Below are 24,905 nucleotides of genomic sequence, written 5' to 3'. Positions count from 1 at the left end.
TGAAGGTTTGCAGAGAAAACACAGTAATTGTAGGATTTGGGTGTATTATCATTACATGTACCTAGGTACATGTAAAGTTTGGTTTTAGGTGCAGTATAGTAGATTATACCATACAAAGATAATAGGGTGATATAATGAAGTGAGAAAGACCATGGCCTACATCACTTATAGGATTTTGTGAGCTATGATTAACTCCAGCCAATGCCTGCTGCCTTCAGAGGAAGGGTCACTGGACCTGAAACATTAACTCTGATTTTGTTCTTCACAGATGCTGCCAGATCTGCTGAGCTTCCAGTAACTTCTGTTTTTGTTGTAATCTGTTAGCCTCGCCATCATTTCTCTATTCCCCATTGTAAATTCTTCTGACTCTGCTTTTACGATGCTCACAAACTGTTTACCAAAGCTTTCGTTTTTACATTCCTGTAGAAGCTGAGACAGTCTCTTTTTAAAGATAACAAGATAACCCTTCATCTAGGCCCGAAACATCAGCTTTCCTGCTCCTAAGATGCTGCTTTGTCTGCTGTGCTCATCCGGCTCTACACCTTGTTATCTCAGATTCTCCAGCATCTGCAGTTCCTATTATCTCTGATACAGTCTGTTTTTAGGTACTTCACTAGATTGCTTTCATATCCTATACTTACCTTCTTATCAATTTCTTGGTTGTCCTTTACTGCATTCTAAAAAACATTCCAATCCTCAGAATTATTAATATTTCTGGCTTCCATTGTGTTTTTTTTAAATTTTACTCAAACCTTAACTTGCTTTGTCAGCCACAGTTGACTGTCCTCTTCTGAATTTTTTGTTCTTGAAGGATTCATATTGTTACTCGTAAGTTATGGAATGGTTATTTGAAGACTGTCCATTGCCTATATACAGCCGTGCCTTTCAATGTATTTTCTCAGTCTCTAAGTACTCACTATTCATTTTTGAATGAGTAAAATTTATTTTATTGTGGTTCTTATCTCTTTTACAACCATATTATTCATTATTCCTTTTTCCTTACGACATCTAAAATAACCTGATCTGATCAGGTCCTCAAAATGCTGCTCCAGAAAATCATCCCTGAGATATTCCAGAAACACATTCCCTACAGTTTTAGCACTCAATTGGTTTATATGCAGACTGAGGTAAGCAATGATTACTGTGTCGCTTGTGTTACATACTTTGCTCATCAACTGATTAATACCATGGCCTACATCACCTCTAGGATTTTGTGAGCTATAAATAACTCCAACCAGCTTCTGCTGCCCTTGCAGTTTCTGAAGTTCATTTGAACACATTCCACACATTGTTTTTCCAATCTTAGATCCCCCCTTACTAATGAACTGACCCCATCTTGTATTATCAGTACCAATTCCATCTCGTTTTTGACTGACCTTATGAAACATTGCATGTCTTTGAATATTCAGTTCACAATCCTGGTCACCATGCAGCCAAATTTTCCATAATGGTAATTATGCTATAAACATTTACTTCTATTTGAATCATCTGTCTTGTTATGAATGCTAAGTGTGTTCTGGTGGTGTGCCATTAACTTTGTCTTTTTGATGTCATTCCACATTCTAGGCATACTTAATGCTTTACTTTGTTTCTCGTGTCTTCTGTGTCCCTTTGCAACTTTTCTGTTTCCTGTTAGAAAATTTGCTTCCTTCGAATTTGGTTTACCCCTCAGGATCCACCCCCCTGACATCTGGTTTAAACTAACTCCAACAGCACGAACAAATCTCCCTGTGAGAATATCAATCCCAGTCTCATTAAGGTGTAACCTGTCCAAGTAGCATAGGACTCATTTTCCTGGAACTGGTCTCGATGCCTCAGAGACCTGATATCCTCCCTCTTATACCAGTTCTCCAGCCATGTTTTCAATCATCAGATCTTCCTGTTAGTATGCTCATTAGCATCTGGCACTAGGAGTAAATTTGAGGTGGCATCTTAATTTAATGCTTTACGTGAAGGACTTCCTATATAATATACCTCCCTTTGATTCTGCACCAAAATGTCAGTCACCATGATGTGCTTAAATTTCTGGAATTGGATTTGGATTAGGATTAATGATCAGATTCAAAGGTTAAGGTGTTACGACAAAGCCAAAAATGATATTTTGTCCCTGTCAGTTATAGGTCACATTGTTTATTTGGTCTTTTATCATTTTATTTAGCACAATAAACTGCCAGTTAGGCAGCTGGTTTAGCATTTTGGAAGAAGTTTACATTTTTCAGGTGGACTTAACACAGATGGCTGGAGTATAGTGCAGTGATGCCAACAATGTGGATTCAGTCCTGTACAAGTATTAGCTGTGGTAGTTTATGGAGGCCTTGCCTCGCCTCGTGCGTGATCCTTAGTTGTGTCCCACAAGCCAAACAACTACTTAACACAGTGTGGAGCTGGAGGAACACAGCAGGCCAGGCAGCATCAGCGATGCAGGAAAGCTGACATTTCGGGTTGGGAACCTTCTTCAGAAATGGGGGAGGGATTGGGGATGGGGCTCTGAAATAAATAGAGGGGGCTGCGGAAGGTAGATGAGATGGTGATAGCAGGTAGGTAGTGGTGGGGATTGGTCAGTGAGGTGGGAGGAGTGGATAGTTGGGTGAGAAGATGGACAGATCAAGGAGGCGGGGATGAGAGGGAGGGTTGATCTTGGGATGAGGCCGGGGGTGGGGAGATTTTGAAGTTAGTTATGTCCACATTGAGACCATTGGGTTGTAGGCATCCAAGGCAGAATATGTGGTGCTGTCCTCCAGTTTCCAGGTGGCATCATTGTGACAAAGCTCTACCCTAACCCTAATCCGCTTTGTAGATCACTTTGTGAGCATCAGTTCGCGACAAACAACAACAACTCCCAGTCGCAAACCACCTCAACTCCCCCTCCCATTGCCTGGATGACCCGTCCATCCTCGTCTCCTCCAGTGTGTCACAAAGATGCCACCCGGAAACTAGAGGAGCAGCACCTCATATTCTGTCTTGGAAGCCTACAACCCAATGGTCTCAATGTGGACTTTACTAGCTTCAAAATCTCCCCAGCCCCGGCCTCACCCCAAGACCAACCCTCCCTCTCATCCCTGCGTCCTTGACCTGTCCATCTTCTCTCCCACCTATCTGCTCCTCCCACCTCACTGACCAATACCCACCACAAATTACCTGCTATCACCACCCCACCTGCCTTCCCCATTCCAAACCCCTCCTCTATTTATTTCAGAGCTGCCTTTCCCTCCCTCATTTCTGAAGAAGGGTCCTGACCTGAAACGTCAGCTTGCCTGCTTCTCTGGTGCTGCCTGGCCTGCTGTGTTCCTCCAGTTCCACACTGTGTTAACTCAGACTCCAGCATCAGCAGTTTTTACTATCTCCAAATAACTACTTGTCTGCCTCTCCCTCTCTGTCTTTGTCTCTCTCTCTTCTCTCTCTCTGTCTCTCACAGATAGAAATCTCAATGATAGCTTAAGAACAATGGCTTTATGATCTCAGTATATAGATGCAATAGATTCTTCTACAATCAGTTAGGGTTCTAAAAGGGGGTAATCTAAAAGTAGATGTCTCCCCAAACTTCATGCCAGCACCGGACTCTGGTTATGTGCTGAGTTCCTGATGTACGTTTATTTTATGGTGGTAATGATGGAAAGCATGAAAACGTGGAATTCATTGCCATGGAGTGCAGTGGAGGCCAGGACGTTAGATGCCTTCAAGGCAGAGATCGACAAATTCTTGATCTCACAGGGAATCAAAGGCTACAGGGAGAGTGCAGGAAAGTGGAGTTTAAATGGTGGAGTGGACTCTTTGGGCTGAATGGCCTTACTTCCACTCCTATGTCTTATGGTCTTATGACATCCGATAACAGTGTACAGTGATAATGGGAACTGCAGATGCTGGAGCATCCAAGAAAACAAAGTGTGGAGCTGGATGAACACAGCAGGCCAAGCAGCATCTCAGGAGCACAAAAGCTGACGTTTCGGGCCTAGAAGGGTCTAGGCCCGAAACGTCAGCTTTTGTGCTCCTGAGTTGCTGCTTGGCCTGCTGTGTTCATCCAGCTCCACACTTTATTATCTTTGATAACAGTCTACAGTTAGTTTTGAAATTTCTGCTCATACTTGAATGAACATAATCAGCAGATCCTATTACTGTCAATGGCTAAATCCTGGATGAAGAACAGACCTGCAACTCTTATCGAAGGAAAGCAGAGCTTTGAAGGAGTTTGTGACTCAACATTATGCCACATATATTGTAAGATCTATTTCCATGGCATCTGTTCACTAATGTGTAATATACACATATTTTTCACTGGATGTTGGACCTCTCTGTCAGATCTAAATTGTTCTAGTGTTCACCTATATTTGATTTATTGTCCATTTGGTTTCTTCGTTGGGCTGTTCAGTTAATTTGGTTCCTTTGGATGGTTGGTTTCCATGGACATTTTAACAGCTCAAATACATATATGAAACAAATCGAAGCTAGATTTTTCCAACAGACCAAAAGCAATGTTGAGCGCCTTGTTTAGTTTATTCAGTCTTGTAAGGTAAATGAAATTGTAGTTGTGACGTGAAATAATTTTCTATGCATTACAAATTATCATTTTCTACAATATGTTGGAATAACAGTAGATCTTTAAATAGTGCCACATTTCAAACTGAATTTGTTATTTCACTTTAATCAGGAACACAGGAGATAGATATAAAGTGTTGGTATTTATTATTAATATGAAACAAGTTCCACTTGTAGTTTTATTCTTTGGAACAAGTTTAAAAATTATTGCATTGACAACTAAATTAAGTATCATCTTACTGTACTGTTGACAGACATGATGTACATCACTCTGTAATACCACAATCAGAAGAGGTCAGTAATCACAGGTAATGATTGATTTTTACCTATTAGAAAACATATGTCTCATCTCCACTTAAGTATAAGTAAACTTCTACATTTAATTAAGTATGGTCAAATCCTGTGTAGTTTCTTAATAAATAACACCCTTCATTTGGACAATTGCAGGTGAATTTATTGATTCCATCTACACACGTGGTTCCTGATGGGCAAGGGTTCATGAGGTCACACTCATTGATGTCTAAAAAAATACATAAATATGTTAATTATAAACCACATATGTACTGCTTTTGTAATAATATTTCAGTCTTTTGAGCATAGATGCAATGTACAGAAGTGTAGACAAATGCCTTTTCCTGTTGAGACCTGATTTCAAACCAGAATGATTGAAAAAGCCTCTGCTGGCTGTTGATAGCCTTTATGTAGGCTTCATAGAACCATACAGTAGGAGGCCCTTTATCCTATTCTGTGTAAGCCAGCTCTAACAGGTAACACAAAATCTGCCTCATTTAAGGAAGGGCACAGGTTGTGAGACATGGACAAGTGGCAGTACAGACAGCTGCCTTTATATTTTGGCAGTGGTGTGGCATTACAGGTCAACAGAGGAAACATCAGTCTGTAACTAGCTAGACTATACTAAACTAAGTTCCAAATGGATACTGTTCATTAATGCCCCTCATTTTAATAAGCACAAAAATATGTCCTGAAATATTGGTAAGTATTATGTATTATGCATTATTTTTGTTGTGTATTATGCTAGGATGGTGTCCCTTTAAGAGGTGAGTCATAGAAATGTCAGCCAGATTCATGCGCTTTGTTAGATTTGCCTGCCCCTTTACAGAGTGCATATCTTCAAAGCTTTCCCTGTTGGACTACAGACCACGATGTGTTTATATGTTCTTCAATTTTATCTGGATCCTACAAAACGCCCATTAAGAATAGTATCCAGTAACAAAATTTGCTGGTAATTGCAGGTAGGTAGTGGTGGGGAAGTGAGAGAGAAAATAGCTGGGGACTTAACAGATATCTTTGCAGCATCCTTGAGCACAGGTGAGGTCCTGGAGGACTGGAGAATTGCTAATGTTGTCCCCTTATTTAAGAAGGGTATCAAGGATAATCGAGGTAATTATTGAACGATGAGCCTGACGTCAGTGGTGGGGAAGCTGCTGGAGAAGATACTGAGGGGTAGGATCTATTTACATTTGGAAGAAAATGTGCTTACTAGTGATAGGTAGCATGGTCTGTGCAGGGAAGGTCATGTTTTACCAACTTGATAGAATTCATTGAGGAAGTGACAGAGTTGATAGATGAGGGAAGGGCTGTAGATGTCATATACATGGAGTTCAGTAAGGCATTTGATAAGTTTCCCCATGGTAGGCTGATGGAGAAATTGAAGTCACATGGGGTCCAGGGTGTACTAGCTAGATGGATAGAGAATTGGCCGGTTAACAGGTAACAGTTATAGTGGAAGGGAGTTTCTCAAAATGGAGAACTGTGACCAGTGGTGTTCCACAGGGATCTGTGCTGGGACCACTGTTGTTTGTGATATACATAAATGATCTGGAGGAAGGTGTAGATGATCTGATCAGCAAGTTTGCAGATGACACAAAGATTGGTGGAGTAGCAGATAGTGAAGGGGACTGTTGGAGAATACAGCAGCATATAGATAGATTGGAGAGTTGGGCGGAAAAATGGCAGATGGCATTCAATCGAAGCAAATATGAGGTGATGCATTTTGAAAGATTCAATTCGAGAGTGAACTAAACAGTAAGTGGAAAAGCCCTGGGGATTATTGATGCACAGAGAGATCTGGGTGTTCGGGTCCAATGTACCCTGAAGAAGGCAACGCAGGTCGATAGAGTGGTCAAGAAGGCTTACAGCAGATGGGATGTTGAGTACAGGAGTTGGCAGGTCATGTTAGAGTTGTATAGGACTTTGGTTCAACCACACTTGGAATACTCTGTATGGTTCTGGTCCCCAAATTATCAAATGGATGTGGATGTTTTGGAAAGGGTGCAGAGGAGGCTCACCAGGATGTTGCCTGGTATGGAGGGTGCTAGCTATGAAGAGAGGTTGAGTAGATTAAGATTATTTACATTAGAAAGACGGAGGTTGATGAGGGACCTGATTGAGCTATACAAAATCATGAGAGGTCTAGACAGACTGGATAGCAAGAAGCTTTTTCCCAGAGTGGGGGACTCAATTACTAGGGGTCATGATTTCAAGGTGAGATGGGAAAAGTTTATGGGAGATATGCATGAACAGTCCTTTATACAGAACTTGGTGGGAGCCTGGAACACATTGCCAGCAGAGGTGGTGGAGGCAGGCATGATAGCATCATTTAAGATTTGTCAAGACAGATACGTGAATGGGCAGGGCGCAGAGGGATACAGGTCCTTGGAAAGTAGGCAAAGGTTTAGATAGAGGATCTTGATCGGCGCAGGCTTGGAGAGCCGAAGGGCCTGTTCCTTTGCTGTAATGTTCTTTGTTCTGTATATCAATGTAACTAGTAACTAGTTGCTAGCAAGTAATAAACTACTGTTGCAAGAGATTTTCTAGTTAGTCCGGTAAGTTGTTTTTCTTAATCACACTTGAGCAAGCAGACCCTGTCGGTCCCTATACTTAAAGGCAGCAAACCTACCCTGTGATGAGGTGCAGTTTCAGTTTGAGTGCACATACAACATGGTGAACAGCAGTGTTGATTTCATTCAGCGATCTCACGCAACATGCTGACATCTGAAGTTTTTTTTTCTTCAAACTCCACTAAGTCACTCATTCTTGTGACAGCAACAGGGAAAAGTTGAAGATTTACGAACCTTACAGCAGAAACATTTGTGATAAGATTGAACAAGAAATACTCTACAGTAAATCACAAAAGCATTTGAAACCTGTTAAGAGACATGCTGCAGCATTTGAGTGAGAAACTCCCTGGAGAAAGAGAACTAATTATACCAAAGCAGAGACAGACTACAACAGGTGGAGCTTGTCTGTCAGAGCACTCTTGAGTCAGAGTGGGACAATGGGACGCAATGAATAAAGTCATAAGTATTTAGCTAGGGCAAAGTTTTAAAAGATGGTGTGGGTTTACAGGCTAGGAGCGTGAAAAATAAGAAAAACCCCCACAGTTCATGTCGGGTGTCATTGCCATAGCAGGCAAAATTACAACAAAGGAAATTAAGGGCTACAGAGTAAACTAAACTGAGATCCAGGGATACCGCAAAGCTAGAATTAAATTAGTGAAAGAGCAGAAGAAATACCTAAGCAGCCATAGTCTAACAGATAAAGGAAGGGAGGAAATTTTGTTGAAGCCACAGAAAAGGTAGTAGATTCTTCAATAAAATCAACATTAAAGCCAAGAAAACTGTGTTTAAATTAATGGAAGCAGGAACCATACAGAAAAAAATGGAAGAAGTAGGATTCATCTAATAAAACTGTCAAATCTGCAAGTAATTTAGTAAAACTGTCATTAGTACAGGATTAAAGATAGAGGCAGCAAAGATAATTCAATAAAGGTCTTAAGGAAATGAATTTAAAGGAAATCCATTTTCCAGTGAAAATGTAGGAAAAGTGGAATCCACCGATGAGCCTGAAAAACCTGGGAAAACCTGCAATACAGCAATGCACAACAGCAGCAGTACAATTACTGCAAAATAAAGCTCTTGTAAGCAAGGAAACAGAATAATCACATTACAAAGACTTGGCATGAGAAATAAAATTACCAAGAAGATTAATTTCAGATATTGACAAATAGAACACAAAATTGGATATCTTGGAGAAAATAATAGTTAAAATGCAGAATAGCTTCAAGATTAGATACTTAAATTAGAAATTGAACATGTTTATGCATTTTGATCTGCATTTCAGGGTACAGCCAATGATGTTATAGCTCACTGAAGGGTAAAACAAACAACAGTTCTTTTGAAGAAGTATTAAAAGTCTTTGACAATTACATTAATCTTAGAACTAATGAAATAATTGGAAGAGCAAGATTTTATCAGGTAGCTCAGCATCCAGCGAAATACATAGATTATTTCATTAATTATAAGAATTATTATTTACATGTAGAAATGTGGCACTGGTGATTTTAAATCAGAATTCATAAAAGATAGAATTGTTGGCTGATTTACTGACGATTCTGTGTCAGATTTATTACATCCAAAGAAGATTTTATTTACAGATAGCCTTTCAAATGGTGAGTGAAGCTGATGTCGGGAAGGAGAACAGATAATTATTAACAGGAGAAGATCAACCTTAGCGCTGGAAATGAGAATCTTTTCAGTAAACAAATACTGACTGGCACAAGCATCAGATTCTAAATGTCCTTGTCAGTGTTGAGGAGCAAATACAGACCACAAGCACAGGGGATGCCCAGTTATTAAAACTGAATGCCTTACCTATTACACAATATACAATACAATATATCCCCTTAAATGTCTGCTACTGCACCTCTGTTGACTTATCCATTAACCCAATTTGTTAGTTCACTTAACTAGCTCTGATTTCGACAAGAATGGTTCTTATTCAAGTTTAAAATAATAGTCTTAGATTCATTTCACTGTCCCTCAAACTGAATAGAAAATTGAATCATTTATGATTAATACAACCTTGGGGTGGATTTGCTGTGAGATAATAAATTAATCCAGTCTCTATGTGCTATAACGGGTCTGGTCAATTTGTCAGCTTCAAATGTGCTGTTCTAAGAAATAACCCCAAAACATTCTCTGAAACTGTTTTCTATGGTATCTTTGTTCATCTGGTTTTCCAGTGTTTCTGTAGATTAAAACACCCAATGACTGTCACCGCACTTCTCTGACAAACTGACATTTTTCCATATTCATACTCTATCCTGTGTAGTTACTGTTTGGGAGCTTGTATTTTATTCCCACAAGTGTCCTCTTTCCTTTATCATTTCTCATCTTGCTCCTACTTCCTGGTTTCCTAAATTTAGACCATGCCTGTTTATAATTCTAGTAATTACATTAATTAACAAAGAAACCCCATCTACATTTCCGTAGCGACCAGTCCTTTCAAAATGCCATGTACCCTTCAATAATAAGATTTCAATCTATGCCATCCTGAAACAACGTCCCTGCAATTGCTATTGAATTGTATTTTTTTACTTCTACTTTCACAAACAGTTTTTTTTTCTGTTTTGAATGCTATGTGCATCGGGTACAGAGTCTTTAATATTGTCCTTTCAGGAAGGAAGCAGCCCCAGTCTTCAACTAGATCCCAGATTCTAATATTCTGTCAATAGCCAATTCGCCAATAGCCAATGGGATCTAGCATCGTGAATGACATGCCCTCTAAATAACAAACATTATTTTTAAATAATGTAGGAATATGGAATCATTATGTAGAGCAATACAGAGACTATCTATCTTAACTGTGCGCTCTTCTACAGTTATCTGTCCTAAACTGCTGTGACATTGAATGATCCACAAAGCTTTGACTTTTAATCATCTTGTAGTTATTCTCAATGTGAGAAAGAAATACATGACAGAAATGGATGTAAAATTATATTGTGATATTGTCATGCCTTTTCGCATTATAAATTGTATTGAAAATACACAAAAGTCATCAACCAAATTTTTCTCAGTTGTGTTTAGTGTATAGTCAGTTATCAGTAACAGCAAAGAGGAAATGGGGCGAAGCCAAATGTGTGAAGATCCAAGAACACTCAAGCAGCTTGACACCATCCAAGACAAAGTGACATGCTTGATTGGAACGTCATCTAACCCCACTGATAAGCAGTGGAAGCATGCATTATAGGAACTCACCAAAGCTCCTTCATTAGTATGTTCTAAACCCATGACCTCTATCACCTGGAAAGATAAGAGCAGCAGATTCATAGGGACTCAATCATTTACAAGTTTCCCCCCAGGTAACATAGCATTCTGACTTGGAAATATATCACAATTCCTTTACTGTAATTGGATCAAAATCATGGAACTCCCTTCCTAACAGCATTGTGGATGCCCCTACCCTGCATTGGATGAAGAAATTGGGGAAGCAATAGCCTCATGTCATTATTGCTGGACTGTTAATCCAAAGAACCAAGTAATGTTCTGGGACCCGCGTTGAAATCCCGCCATTGGCAGACGGTGAAATTTGTATTCAAGAAAAATCTGGAACCATTTCCGATTGTTGAGAAAACTGCTCTGGTTCATACATGTCCTTTAGGGAAGGAAACTATCAACCTTAGCTGATCTGGACTACATGTGACTCCAGTCCCACAGCAGTGTGGTTGAATCTTAAATGCTGCCTGGGATGGGCAATAAATGCTGGTCCATCCAACTACACCCTCATACGGGGAATGAATAAAAAAAAGCAGCTCTCCACCACTTTCTCCAGAGCAATTAGGAATGGACAATAAATGCTGGTCTAGCCAATGACATCCACATCCCATGAACAAGTGGAAAAATGACAATTGTGTCAAGTCTCTGCTATCACAATGCTATTGCAGGATTTCAGGGAACTTTCTCCATTTCACTCAGCCAGCACTTGGGTTCATCGCAAGCCCAGCCAGGGCTTTGTAATTCTTGGGAAATAGAATATTTTGAGCCTTTCTGCTCCCATGGTTCTCTTCATCAGGCCTTAATGTATTCCAATGGAAGGATGCTCACAAATCTGGGCAGTGTGAGCTTGTGCCACAAACGGGAGGATCTGCAGTGGAAGTTGTGGTTTGTGGGGATGTGGTTGGTGTTGTGCCCTTTATAGCAAATCAAGAAATATATTCTATCGGTTACTTAACGAAACTCCCCTTGCAGTGATATTCTATGTTTGAGAAAGCAAGAACTGTAGATCCTGGAATCGGAGATAACAGAGGATAGGACCGGAGGAACACAGCAGACCAGGCAGCATCAGAGGAGTAGGATAGCTGAACTTTTAGTTGCCACTCTCCAACAGCAGACAGACAGCCTGTTCCCAGTCAACATAATGCACACCACAGTTGTCACCATTGTCTGATTCAGTGCAAGACCTAGAGAAAGAGCTAAAGGAAGGCCTGTTCCAATTGTTTGTGCAGTCAATTTATGCAAATGGATTATGACAGGTAACTTAAGAACACCTTACCCTCACAGTATATAAGTAGTGATACCATTGGGATTGGGGAATACACGGGAAATCTGAGAGAAAGTATGAAGTTTGTGATAAAATTCTCTGACCTTGTTCGCAGTATGTTCCATTAAATCCTCCAAGACATTTGCAATAAAATTCACCATGCAGGTCAACACAGAGCCCATTATTTTCACATGGAGATGAATCACATCTCCTAATGCCTGGGGAAGAGAAATTAAATTGGAGTTTTTATTTTGATCTGATATCAAGTAAAGCATGACATTTCTAGACTTAGCATAAATTGTTCCCTGCATGAAACCATCATAAAGTTTTGAAAATTCGGCTGCCAATACCCGCAGACATGTCACACATTAAAGTAATAGGTAGGGGAATTGGTTTGAATCTGTTCTGCGTTTGACCATTAATGTTGAAAATGTAATTCATCATCTGTTTTTTCTTAATTTTTTTTGTCTGTTTTCGAGAAGATTTTGTGGTTCAGTGGAAGAGTTCCTGCCTCTAGGTTCAATTCTCATGCCTAGGCTTGTTAACCATGATAGGAGCATTCAGGATGCAGTTCAATATGCTGACAAACAGCTACGCAACCTTTTATGCTCTCCCCACTGTTACCCAAATGGAACAGAAGTATCTGTGAAGTTGACACTAAAAAAAACTACTCTCTTTTCCACCACTGTGTTTCACAACTAAAAGGGTTATTATTTTGACAAGTATTGAAGTTATATGCATCATTTTTTACCCATAAACTAATGAAATGTTATGTAGAACTGCTATAAAATGGCAACTGTCAAATTCTTGCTAGTTTTATGAAAGTTCCTCTCCAAGCCATTCACCATCCTGACTTGGAAAAATGTCATTATTCCTTCAGTATCACTGTGCTAAAATCCTGGAATTCCCTCTCCTAACAGCAGTGTGGGTGTCCCTAAACTAAATAGACTGCAGTGGTTCAAGAATGCAGAATGCCACCACCTCCAGGGATAGGCAATAAAGTCTATATCCTCTGATGAATTTAAAAAAGGTAGCTTTATTATTGGAAAATCAACAAACTGAAAGCTTAACAAAAATAGAAATTCACTGCAAAAGCTTAGAACTAGTTGTGAGGGAGGGTTACTGGAACCGAACTGTTAACTCTGATTTCTCTGCACAGATGCTGCCAACCCTGCTGAGATTTTCCAGCAATTTCAGTTTTTGTTTCTGATTTCCGGCATCCACAGTTCTTTCAGTTTTTAAACTCAAAACTTAGGCTAGATGTTTGTCAGATATTACTCAGATAGAGGGTCGAATCAAGTAAAAGCAAACTACAGTGCATTCTAGAGATCTAAAATAAAAGTTAATGAAAATGCTGCATGGCCAAACTTTAAATAAGGCACCAATGCCTGGAATCCTGAGAGCTCCTGGCAGTGGCAAACACTTCCACATTGATGACTGCATGACAGTGAGAGCAGGACACATACAGGCATAGTGCATAGAAAGTGAAGCCAGCTGCAGACAATTCTGTTGAGATAATCTGCTAGAGCTCACAGACAGGAATCCTTTCTGATACTCAGAAAATTGACACTTCAGCCAGAGGGTAGTTAATCTGGTGAACTCATTACTGCAGAAGGTTGTGGATGCCAAAACATTGAGAGTATTTAAGACAGAGGAATTATTATTGAGGGGATCAGAGATTATGGGGAGAAGGCAGGAGAATTGTCTTGAAAAATATATCAGCCATGATCGAATGGCAGAGAAGACTCAATAGGCCGAATAGTTTAATTCTGCTCTTGTGTCTTACCATCTTATGGTCTTAAGAAATTTTTGGTAACATTCAGCCCATTAACTCTGTTTTTCTCTCTCCCTCCACAAGTCCAGCCAGGCCTGCTGAGTTTCTCCAGCACTTTGTGTTTTTTTTAATTTCAGGACATTGACTTCTACTCATTAGTATTATCTGTTTTGGTAGGCTACATAATACTAAATAGACCTTCAGAAGCCAAAAAAGAGAACTCTTGATGTCACTCACTCCTGAGCACAAATTCTAGGCTAACAATCTGGTGCAGTTCTGAGGACATGCGGCCTGTAAAAGGTGATGGCCTTTGGCTGCAACATTAAACTGAAACCCAAGACGCTGTCTAAAGTGAACACATAAGAGCCTGTAGCACTATTCAAAAGGGCAGCATAATTATCCTTGTGTGTTGGCAACTGTTTGGTTCGTAATTAATGTTACTGAAACCGATTATCTGCTTACTAAGCAAGTTTTTAGGGCATATCTTTAAGACAGCTGATGTAAGTAAAACACTTCCCAAAACTACTCCAATTACAGAGTGTTTTGGGACATCATGAGGTTGTGAAGCCTTCAATTTTTCTTTCTGGAATGAAACGATCTTTGAACTAGTTTTAATTTTTAGTCAATTATTTATATTGATCTGTTTACATGACCAGGAAAATAGCCTTTTTGATGTCAGAACCTACTTTTGTCTAAGTAAGCACAATATTTTGTATTGTGACGTATTAGAGAAGACATACCTGTGTAGAAACTCCAGAAAATGGCCTTGAATGAAAGAAATAAACAAAAGATTAATAATTTTGCACTTTTAACGTCAAAAATCAATTGTTCCTAATTAAAGAATCTCAGGCTAGCTTCATCTTAATTGTTGCATGGTTGGGGTTCAAAAGTATGCAGCACTATTTAAAGTTCCTTTCAATTGAAACAAAGTGCAATTCTCTACATGCTACAAACACTGTTTTCATACTAAGTGCCCTCTGGTAAGTTGTTTCGCAGACATTGATCAGATGAGAATCCAATCTGCACTCTCCATACAACAATTAGTCAACAATTACATTCATTTTACAATTCTTAAGAAAGTTGGTGTTTTAAATATAACTGTTTTTCAAAACGATCATGTTTCTTGTTTAATGTTTTAAATCAGTGTCTCCTTTAATCAAAAGGCATGGGTATTCAGTGTAACAAAGTGTGAAGCTGGATGAACACAGCAGGCCAAGCAGCATCTCAGGAGCACAAAAGCTGACATTTTGGGCCTAGACCCTTCATCAGAGAGGGTATTCAGTGCTTCATTTTCCAAACAGAAACACAAACAGACAGCACTTTTCTCCTGGCGTGCCTTTCATCAATTACTATTCCATGTAGGGCAGGATCCTAACACCACTTGTGGGGGTTTGCCTCATGGAACTAGCTTCGGTGGATTGGATTAAGTTATTTGAAAACCTATCCAATAAAACTGTTTTCTGGAGAAGTAGCTCAGAGGATACTGCAACAGGACACAAAGCGACCATGGCTTCAGGCTTTAATATGGAGGCCTTGTTGAACTAAATAATTAAAGAGGGATCTATTACTTGGCACCGAGAGAGGGAAGTCAATCCAAGGCACTATCCAATTCTAGCTATTTTACCAATTCCAATATAGCAGCTCAATGACATAAATGGTTCAGTGAGCTTCTGGAGCTACCAAAGATAAAGCCATACTCAAAACAAGCAATGTAAATAGTAAGTTCCATGTTGCAGCCAGCTCTGTCTTCTAAACATCTGAGATCTTCCTACTTATGTGATTATTAATGTGAAAATGAGAAAGGAGCGGTGAGAGATAGACAGGAGGTTTTAATCTGGGGGAAGGCAATGGCCTAGTGATATTGTTGCTGGACTATTAATCCAGAGACCAAGATAACATCCTAGGTTTGAATCTTGCCACGGCAGAAAATTGGCATTTGAAGTCAATAAAAAAAATCTAACCATGAATCTGTTGCTGATTGTCGAAAAAACCCATCTGGTCCACTAATGTCCTTTAGGGAAGGAAACTGCCATCCTTATCTGTCTGGTCTACATGTGATTCCAGGCCCACAGCAATGTGTTTGACTCTCAACTACTTTCTGGGCAATTAAGGAGTGGCAATAAATGCTGCCTAGAAGTGACCCCTAATCGCATGAATGAATAAGAATAGCTTAGTCCTTACGGTTTTCTCATCATTTTCAAAAATCTCTCGGACCTCTTCTTTGGAACAGATTTCTTCTAAACACTCTTTTTCCAGATTCCCAGACAGAAACTCTTCTAATCTCCATTTGTTAGCTCTACGAAATCGAGATAGGAACCGTGCAGCAGCTGATTTCTGTAAAAAAACTACACACTTTTGAATAAAAATGTGATAATAAATCATATGCCTGTGTGGATTTTATTGCACCATATGGTGCAAAGTTGAGCATAGTACTTGTGGATTGGGAGGCAGGAAGTTAGAATTTGGTGTTGTACAGTGTTGAGGAATGGGAAGAGGGTGAAGCATTGCAAGGTGCCTTTAAAAGATGCTGCACATTTTCAATGCTTAGAGATTTAAACGGGATGTCTGTGAGCAGCTTGAAGGTTTACACGTACACAGAGAGCACCCTAGTTGAAGCATTTGTATCAAAAGGCCACACAGTTAACAGGCTAAGCTGCAGCTTTGTTTAGTTACCATAAAAAACATAAGAACCAGAAGTAGGAGTAAACCATTGGGTCATTCAAGCTTGCTCCAACCATTCAATAAGATCATAGCTGATCTTTTCATGGCCTCAGTTCTATTTATCCACCCACTCACCATAACTCTTAATTCTTTTACTACTCAAAAAATTATCTGCCTTAGTTCTAAATACATTCAATGAGGAAGCCTCAACTACTTCACTGTGCAGGGAATTCCACCGATTCAAAGCCCTTTGGGTGAAGAAGTTCCTCTTCAATTCAGTCCTAAATCTGCTCCCCCTAATTATGAGGCCATGCCCTCTTGTTCTAGTTCACCTGCCTGTGGAAACAACCTCCCTGCTTCTATCTTATCTATTCCCTTCATAATTTTGTATGTTTCTATAATTCCAATGAACATAATCCCCATCTACTCAGTGTCTCCTTATAAGCCAACCCTCAACTTTGGAATCAACCTAGTGAATCTTCTATGCCCCGCCTTCAGTGCCAATACATCCTTTCTCAAGAAAGGAGACTAAACCTGCATGCAGTACTCTAGGTGTGACATCACCAGCACCCTATACAGCTGTAACATAACCACCCTACTTTTAAATTCAATCCCTCTAGCAATGAAGGACAAAATTCCATTTGCCTTCTTAATTAGCTTCTTCATTGTACCTGAAAACCAATCTTCTGCAAGTCGTGCACAAAGATACCCACGTCCCTCTGCACAGTAGCATGCTGCAAATTTTTACCTTACAAGTAATAGTTTGTTTTACTCTTATTCCTACCAAAATGGATGACTTCACATTTACCAACATTGAATTCCATCTGCCACTCATTTGCCCACTCACTTAAACTATCTGTATCCCTTTGTAAACTTTCAGATCTTCTGAACACTTTGCTCTATGATTCAACTTAGTGTCATCTGCTAACTTTGACAGGCTACACATGGTCCTGAACTCTGAACCATCAATGTAAATTGTAAACAATCGTGGTACTAACACTGATCCCTGTGGTCCTTCTTCAGAAGAAGGGCCCTGACCCAAAATGCCAACTTTCCTGCTTCTCTGACCCAAAATGTCAACTTTCCTGATGCTGTCTGGCCTGCTGTGCTTCTTCAGCTCCATACTGTGTTATCTCTGATTCCAGCACCTGCAATGCTTGCTATCTCTTAAATTTAAATCTGATGGTTTTGACAACATAGAACCAATCATTTTGTAAGAAATCGATATGTCATCAAGGGTATAAAAGGAGAGGACAGTTGGACAAAGACAAAAGAGGTAACTGCCATCTGCCAGAGTTAACAGCTCTCAAGTCCCAAGAGAGAATCACTGGATCTCACATTCTCTTCAAGATCTTAGACAAAGCACCATCTAAATGTCAAAGGTACCAAAGGCACAACTACTTAATAATCCTGAAAGAAGAATCGAGGAACAGGCACAGAACACTCCATAGCCTGGCTATAATTTTGAGGGACTACATTTTTTAAAAATTATATTTTATGTAAGTGGGACTTTTGCATTTATTGGAAGGGTATGTTATTAGAATCTTGTTTTGTTCAGGAATAGTTGATGATTGGAAGGGATTTATTCAGCTAGTTAATAGTTAAATTAATTTGTTCACTGTTAGAGTTAGAAAAATAAATTGTTACTTGTTGATTGTAAAGTGAGTGTCAGGGATTTATTTTATTTAACCACTAGAAATTGCTGAAAAGCAGGTTACATGACTATTCACACACCCTTTTACAGATTACAGGGTGAGGTGCTCCTCTTTGGGCGTTTCACTTCTATTTCACAGAGGGGGAAGTGTCAAACTCCGTTTTATGACACATGATATTGTTGTTGTGTTGAAGTGTATCTTGTAATAGCTTGAAGTTGTGAAAAGTACAATATAAATGCAAACTTTTTTCTTTGAAGTATGTTAAGAGTCAGGACTTTCTGCTGGAGTTTTACTAGAGTTGCTGGTTTAAAATTTCTGAAGAAATAAACCTCCCACAGAAATTTGTCAAAATATTTTGGGACAAATTGTGTGAATCCATTCAAAAATTCACTGTGTTAAAGTCCTCTGACCTGAAATGGTTAAGTCATCAAGTAACAAAATTGATAATTAATTATTTAGCCTTGCTCAGCTGCAGAGATAGCCTCAAATACAAAAAAACACAGATAAGCATTTTCCTCACAATTCTGTCAAGCATAACCACACTCAATATAATGTGGTTGTTTGTAGCAGCTTGGTCTGCAACCTTTTATTGTTTGTTAGTTTATTTTATTGTTTGTTAGTTTTTGCTGTGGTGTGGAATTTTCACTCTAATACATTATTCTTTTTAACAAACTGTTTGCTTATGACTGATGGGCTGAAATCAGTTTGATGATAGCTTGGTAAAAACTGAAAGAGCTGCAGATGTTGTGAATCAGGAACAAAAACAAAGTTGCTGGAAAAGCTCAGTGGTTCTGGCAGCATCTGTGAAGAAAAAAATCAGAGTTAACATTCTGAGTCTGGTGACTTTTCCTCGGAACTGAAGAAGCTGGGTTTTGGCAGCAGGGACATGAGTTAAAATTGCTGGGGCCTTTTCTCTTATAGCAGGTTTCTAATCCACTTACAGTAAACCTGCTAGAAAGTTCCGCCTCGTTAAAATTGGGGCTTGGACATGTAAATTGTTGGTACCAAGCTATCACCAGGAACAAAAACAGAAGTTGCTGGAAAAGCTCAGCAGGTCTGGCACCGTCTGTGGGGAAGGGTCACCAGACCTGAAACGTTAACTCTGATCTTTTCTTCACAGGCGCTGACAGGCCTGCTGAGCTTTACCGGCAACTTCAGTTCTTGCTTCTGGTGATAGCTTGGTACCCACAATTTACATGTCCAAGCCCCAATTTTAACGAGGTGGGACTTTCTAGCAGGTGGACTGTAAGTGGATTAGAAACCTGCTATAAGAGAAAAAAAAAGCCCCAGCAATTTTAACTCATGTCCCTGCTGCCAAATCCACCTCACATCTCTTTCTGCAGAAAATGAAGTGACCCATATAAAAGCAAAAGACTGTAGATACTAGAAATTTGGAACAAAAGCCGAAACTTCTGGAGACACTCAGCAGATCTGCCAGAATTAACGCTTTGAGTCCAATGTGACTCTTCTCCACAACAGAGTGTTCTTCTTTTGGTTAGGAAGTGGTCCCTGGTTGACTGCCATCAGTCAAGGAGATGTATCAAGGGAGATTCTGGGAGGATCTCAGAAAAGATCTCAGGAAGAGGGAGCCTGGTGCTGAAGAGAACTCAACTTCCCTTGAGCCCAGAGGAACACTTGCAATCCTCCTAATCTCATAAGGAAAATAAATATGGTCTCATCTGATCCGTGATCCTCTTTTCACTTGAATGTTTACCTGGTGAAAAAGCCACAGCATCGTATTTACTCAAGCCAGGGGTAAATTGACAGTCAGAAGTGGATGAATTCTTTGGTCCCCAGTCAGGAAATATCGATGAAAATCCTTTGCATTTGCCTGGGCTGTTTGGCCACCCTTCCAGGAGCTGACTCAAAATTGTGCAAAGCTCTAGAATGGGTAAATAATCAGTAACAGTTTAACTACACATTCCCCGCCCCCAACACCATTTACACACAAATGGGTAGCATTAAAATGACCATTTTTCCAATCAAAATGGTGTAATCCAATTGCCCTAAGAGAAGCCATTCAATATATCAGTAATCTCATCCCATATTTTACCAGTAAAAGGTGTATGAAAATGTAGTATTTGTTAATATATTTGCACAAATTGTAATTGCATTTACACAAAGAAAATTAACTTTTAGGAAACAGTTTTGTGATCACATTCCTTGATCTCAACTTGTCTGAGGGGGTGGTACAAAGAGAAAGAACAGATGGTTCATGGTTGAGAATGATGGCCTAAGAATCTTGATTCCAGCACATCTGTAGAAAACAAGCACTTGGTTTGTTGAAAAGAACAATGTGTTAAAGTGAAAAGTCCAGACCGCACAGCAAAACTTGACAACAAAATATGAAATAAAAGGTTACAGACCGAGCTGCTATGACTAAACATATTAAATTGAATGTGGCAATCACCAACAAACAATGGGCAGCGGATCCAAGAATCAAAGTGGCAGGGAATAAATCAGATCATCAACATATTGTGAGACAGGGACTAACTCAGCACTGTGTATGGGAGCAATAGAGGGAACAAGGGATCTATGTCTAAAATCTGACTCCTCAAAGAATTAACCCGAGATACATTGATATTGTGTTAAACATTGATACTTACAGTCATTTGCTTGACAGCCAAATAGAAGCAATGATATTATCACATAGTTCAAAATGATTGACATATTACTCCCAAACCACCTGCTCAAATTTATGGAAAAGTCAAGATGCAATTTTGTACAAGATACTTGCACTTCGCTCAAACTGATGTCTCACTGTTTATATAGTCAGTGTTTTACTATCATTACTGAAATGTTTTGGTTAATAAGTAACCGACTATTTTGAAATGTCATCACAACAGGTCACAGAGCATTTATTTCAGTATTGATTGTATCAGCAAAATATATCATTTGTTATCTTGGTGCAGATACATTTTGTAACTGTTTCACAGAGGGTAGAATTTTACTGGTACATCATGGACACTAGAAGAAGGGGAAGAGAGGGCTGGTAAAATGGTAGAAATATTGAGGCGGTCTTCCCCATCAATGTAGTCCCAACTCTGGGTCATATTACGAGAGGCAAGAGTAGGAACATAGGAGTTTACAACCAACTAGAGACAAACAACTTGTTTAAATACTAGAGGTCCTGAAGGCATCATTTTGTGAGACTGCCAACATTTGTAAATGTCACATGAGAAGGTTGCCAGATGAGGGGTGGCAGTCTCTCTGAGCATTGGAGCCATTGGAATTGGGGGCTACCTGGCTAAAAGAGTGGCCCCATGTGACAAAGGCTGCTCCCATTGCCCTAATAGCAACTTTGGCAGTGGGATGGAGTTCTCCTCAGGGTGCCAGGGTCAGCCTACTGGCCTGAAAGAGAGGTCAAATTTCTGTCTCCCCTGTGGAGGGCACGAAATAGAGGCATCTTGTCCTCCCCTGTACAGCTTTAGCAACAATCTTTTTTAATACCATCTATGGGTGCCTTGCCTTGCCATTGTGATTAGTGCAGTAACACAGCCAGGGCAGCTTGTGCTCCTATTCATCCCTGCTCAGTCATCTTGTTGAACGGCTATGTCAATCTCATACCTGCACTATGTGACTGCAGCTTGCATGGCAGTACACTGCATGTAGAGCAAAGAAACAACTGTGTCTCAAAGTCTCAGGGAAGTTGTCCTCACAGATGCACATGGAGTCGGGGGTCCTAGCGTAGTAATGGACAGCCTCTGATGCATTGCCCTCGGGTGGCCATCAGATCAGGGTGTTTCAGTCGGTGGCAGTGGAATGGGTCTGTGCCTCTACAGAGCAGGTAGATTGTCACTGTCAGTCGTTTGGCTCCATAGTAGCCATTTTGGAGGGTGAAGGAGTAGGGGTTGGGTGAAGGGTTGCTGCTGCCATGTGAAGGAGATTTGGCAAACTGCTCCTCAGGATTTTTGGCTGCAGGTTGGAGTGGAGAGGCTAATGACAATTATAGAGGAGACAACAGTAAGTTCAAAGAGTTGGTTATAGATGTTCAGGGCCTAACTGACATGTAGACGTGGTGTTGGAAGCCACTGATTGTTGTGTGCTCACTGTCACCTTCCATTGTGCTGGAAATTGAAAGCATTCAATGGGGAAGAATGGCTGTAAGGGGCAAGGTAGGTATGAGGGAAGGTCACAAGGAAGGAGAACAATGTGACACATAGACCCCTGTGCCTTACAGGACACAGACTTGTGCGCCTCCTTATCTCTGGCCCATCGTAATGCTTAAATCTCCTGTTTGCTGCATACGTTCCTTCCACAAATATCGCTGACCACTTGACTCACGCCAGCATTTTTGGGCATATAGGCCAGGGAAAATATAGCGATATTTCAGGATGAGGGCAACCATAATAGGAGATCCCATAGCCTATATTAACCTGTTCATCTTGCTTTCACACGCTGCAGTGGCCTTTCAAACCAGTCAAAAATCCTTAGCATATCCTCAGTCGTTGTGAGTTAGGCGTCATGCTACAACATTGCATTCACAGCTACAGAGATAATCAAGCAAGCAGGCTGAAAACCAAAACAATGAAATTTATGCAAATGTTCAAATTCTCGTACATTGTTACCAATACATCCGAAGTGCCCTCAATAGGTTTTGTCTTTTTCTTCCTTCCATAACAGCTTAGTGTCCTCCTGCTTCTACAATGGTTTACAGAGAGCTTTCTCAGCGATGGAGCCCATTGGTTCTGAAGGTTTGGTTGGGTGATGAATATTCATATCTTGGAAAAACTGGGGTTCTACTTGCCAGGTGCAAGTTGCCCCTCCTCAGCTTAAATCTCCAATCTCTGGAGGTGATGGACCAGGCCACGTCTGGACTGTCCTGTGAGGAGACATCTGAGGGTGGAACTTCAGCAGCTGAGTGCTCCTTGGCTCTGTCCTTTCTCCTTATGAGGAAGGGACACCTTATGTGCATGCCAGGCTCCCCTTCACCATACCTTTGATCCTGAGGGTGAATGGCTGAGGCATTGGATTATTGGTAAGTATGTCTCTCCAGCAAACCCTGAGGACACTGAATCTGGTTCTCCATGCCATCCATCAACCTACTCATTGAAAGAGCCAAATGGTCACATGCCTTGTTCTATTGTTGTAGATTCTGAGCAATAAGGGCCATTGCACCCCAAATTCCTGTCTGCCCCCCATTGTTCCTCCCTGTGCTGTTGGACAAAGTCCCTGATTGCCAATGCCACAGGATCATCTCCTGCCTGCAGCTGAGCAGGTTCTCTGGTCTCCGTCAGTCCTCTGAGTACCATTGGCTTGGGCTGTTTCTCCCTTGAGCAGCTGCAGAACCATCACAGTGATGTCCTTACACGCTTGTTCTCCCACACTTCCTAAGGCAAATGTTCCCATTGAGGTGTCAACATCTGTGCTGATGTAGGGTACAGGAGGCTGCTTTGCTGATGCCTCTTCCGAGGCCTCTGTGCTCTCATCCTTACAGGTCAAGGATGAGGTTTCTGTGGGAGCTAGTCATTTCTCCGCAGTGGTTGCGGATATGCCGATAATACCTCAACACAAAAGGGATTGAAGGCTTTGCAACTAGTGGTTAGGAGGCATAAGCAATGAATTACACAGTTGGTGGATGTACAGTGAAATGTGCAATGGAATGAAGAGTGGTCCTTGTTGGGACATTTATATCTTGGTATCCCAGCAAGTACAGTCCCAGTCTTCTCCTTTGAGGGCTGAGGTGTCAAATGTCATGCGCTTGTCCAAGTGTCTAGAGCCTTTCTCTCCTACTGTGGGCTGTCTTCTCCTGGAATGAGAGAACAGAGGAATTGAATGAGTTGAAAGTGGATGGCACAACTGTTAATGATGGTTCAAAAGATGGCGAAGGGTTCTGAGGGAGTGAGGAGGCAGCGTAGAGGGGATGTAGGGTTAGTGGTGTGGGATGCTGTGGTAGCGTTGAGAGCTGGTGTAGGAAAGTGCTGCAGACAATAATGAGATTGGTACATTATAAACCTTGGTGGTTGGCGGGGTCCAGCAGCAAAGATAGACGGAGGGTGAGGTAACAGAGAGAAAAGTACAGTTCTTACTGGTGGAGTGGAAAAAGTCATTTACCTTCTTATGGCTCTGTTGGCACTTCCTTTGTGTTGTAGAAATGGCACTGACCCAGGGATTGACCTTGGACCAGGCCAGCAGAACAATGTCCACTGCCAGTCCATCCCAAATGAGGACTCCTTTGCCGAGCCTCCTGACCTGGACCTCCATGCTCCTGGCAGAGAATCACAGTGCCATTCCACGACATATTCAGGTTCAATCTTTGACCAATGACAGCTCTGGAATGCCAGTGCTCATCCAAGGGCAGAGAGGCCTTTTAAATATGGTGCAGGTGCCAACGGTGCTGGGCTTTTGGCTGACAACCAGTGAGTGACAAGATGTTCGGGGAATGGCACATGATTATTTAGGGCTAGAATCAGACATGAAGGATGCCGTTAGGTGGAATAAGTAGTTAATGAGACTCATTCGGTAAGGTATGGTAAGAAATCTTACCACGCCTTGTGGCAACAGCCACATCAAAAGATTTGATACAAGTTGCATTTATCCCAAAACTGAATGACTCTACCCAGTGATATTGTTTCCATTTATTGAGAAATCCAAAACTAAGGGCCATATGTATTAGACAGTCAAAAATAAATTCAGTCAGGAATTCGGGAAATATCTCAGCCTAGAGAATGGTTAGGAGGAATTGATGCATTTCTCCCAAAGCCGGGGGAGAGCACAATTGAAAGTTAACTCACCTATGTCCTGTTCACCTCTATTCTTCCTGAGCTTACTGAACCACATTTGACTCCCCGGTAAGCAATACCTTGATTTTTTTTGTATTCATTCTCAGATGAAGGTGTTGCTGGCTCAGCGAGCATTTATTGCCCATCCCTAATTGCCCAGAGGGCAGTTCAGAACCAACCACATTATTGTGGGTTTAGCAGCTAGTGCAGATTAAGTAA

General features: G+C 40.7%; 1 protein-coding gene across 4 annotated transcripts; it reads right to left on the bottom strand.

Annotated features, from left to right (window-relative positions):
• Positions 1–4,472: 4,472 nt before the first annotated feature.
• LOC125462647 (venom prothrombin activator pseutarin-C catalytic subunit-like) lies at positions 4,473–20,725 on the bottom strand. 4 transcript variants are annotated; one of them, XR_009446999.1, is made up of 6 exons: positions 20,571–20,725; positions 15,830–15,993; positions 14,389–14,413; positions 11,979–12,092; positions 7,454–7,628; positions 4,939–5,053 (listed from the first exon to the last, which is right to left on the bottom strand). XR_009446999.1 is itself a non-coding variant. In XM_059653377.1 (6 exons), exons 1-5 carry the CDS (start codon positions 20,632–20,634, stop codon positions 10,606–10,608), a joined length of 399 nt encoding a protein of 132 aa, XP_059509360.1. In that variant the 5' UTR covers positions 20,635–20,725; the 3' UTR covers positions 4,955–5,053; positions 10,593–10,605. The 4 variants fall into 4 exon arrangements, 3 of the variants coding, with proteins under 3 accessions (XP_059509359.1, XP_048408832.1, XP_059509360.1); XM_059653377.1 differs by lacking the exon at positions 7,454–7,628 and adding an exon at positions 10,593–10,637 and having other exon boundaries at positions 4,955–5,053; XM_059653376.1 differs by lacking the exon at positions 7,454–7,628 and having other exon boundaries at positions 4,473–5,053.
• Between the last annotated feature and the right edge of the window lie 4,180 nt (positions 20,726–24,905).

This window comes from Stegostoma tigrinum, chromosome 21, assembly GCF_030684315.1.
Source record: "Stegostoma tigrinum isolate sSteTig4 chromosome 21, sSteTig4.hap1, whole genome shotgun sequence".
NCBI lineage: Eukaryota > Metazoa > Chordata > Chondrichthyes > Orectolobiformes > Stegostomatidae > Stegostoma > Stegostoma tigrinum.
Note: the sequence above shows the minus strand (reverse complement) of the source record. Positions and strands in the feature narration are given on the sequence as shown.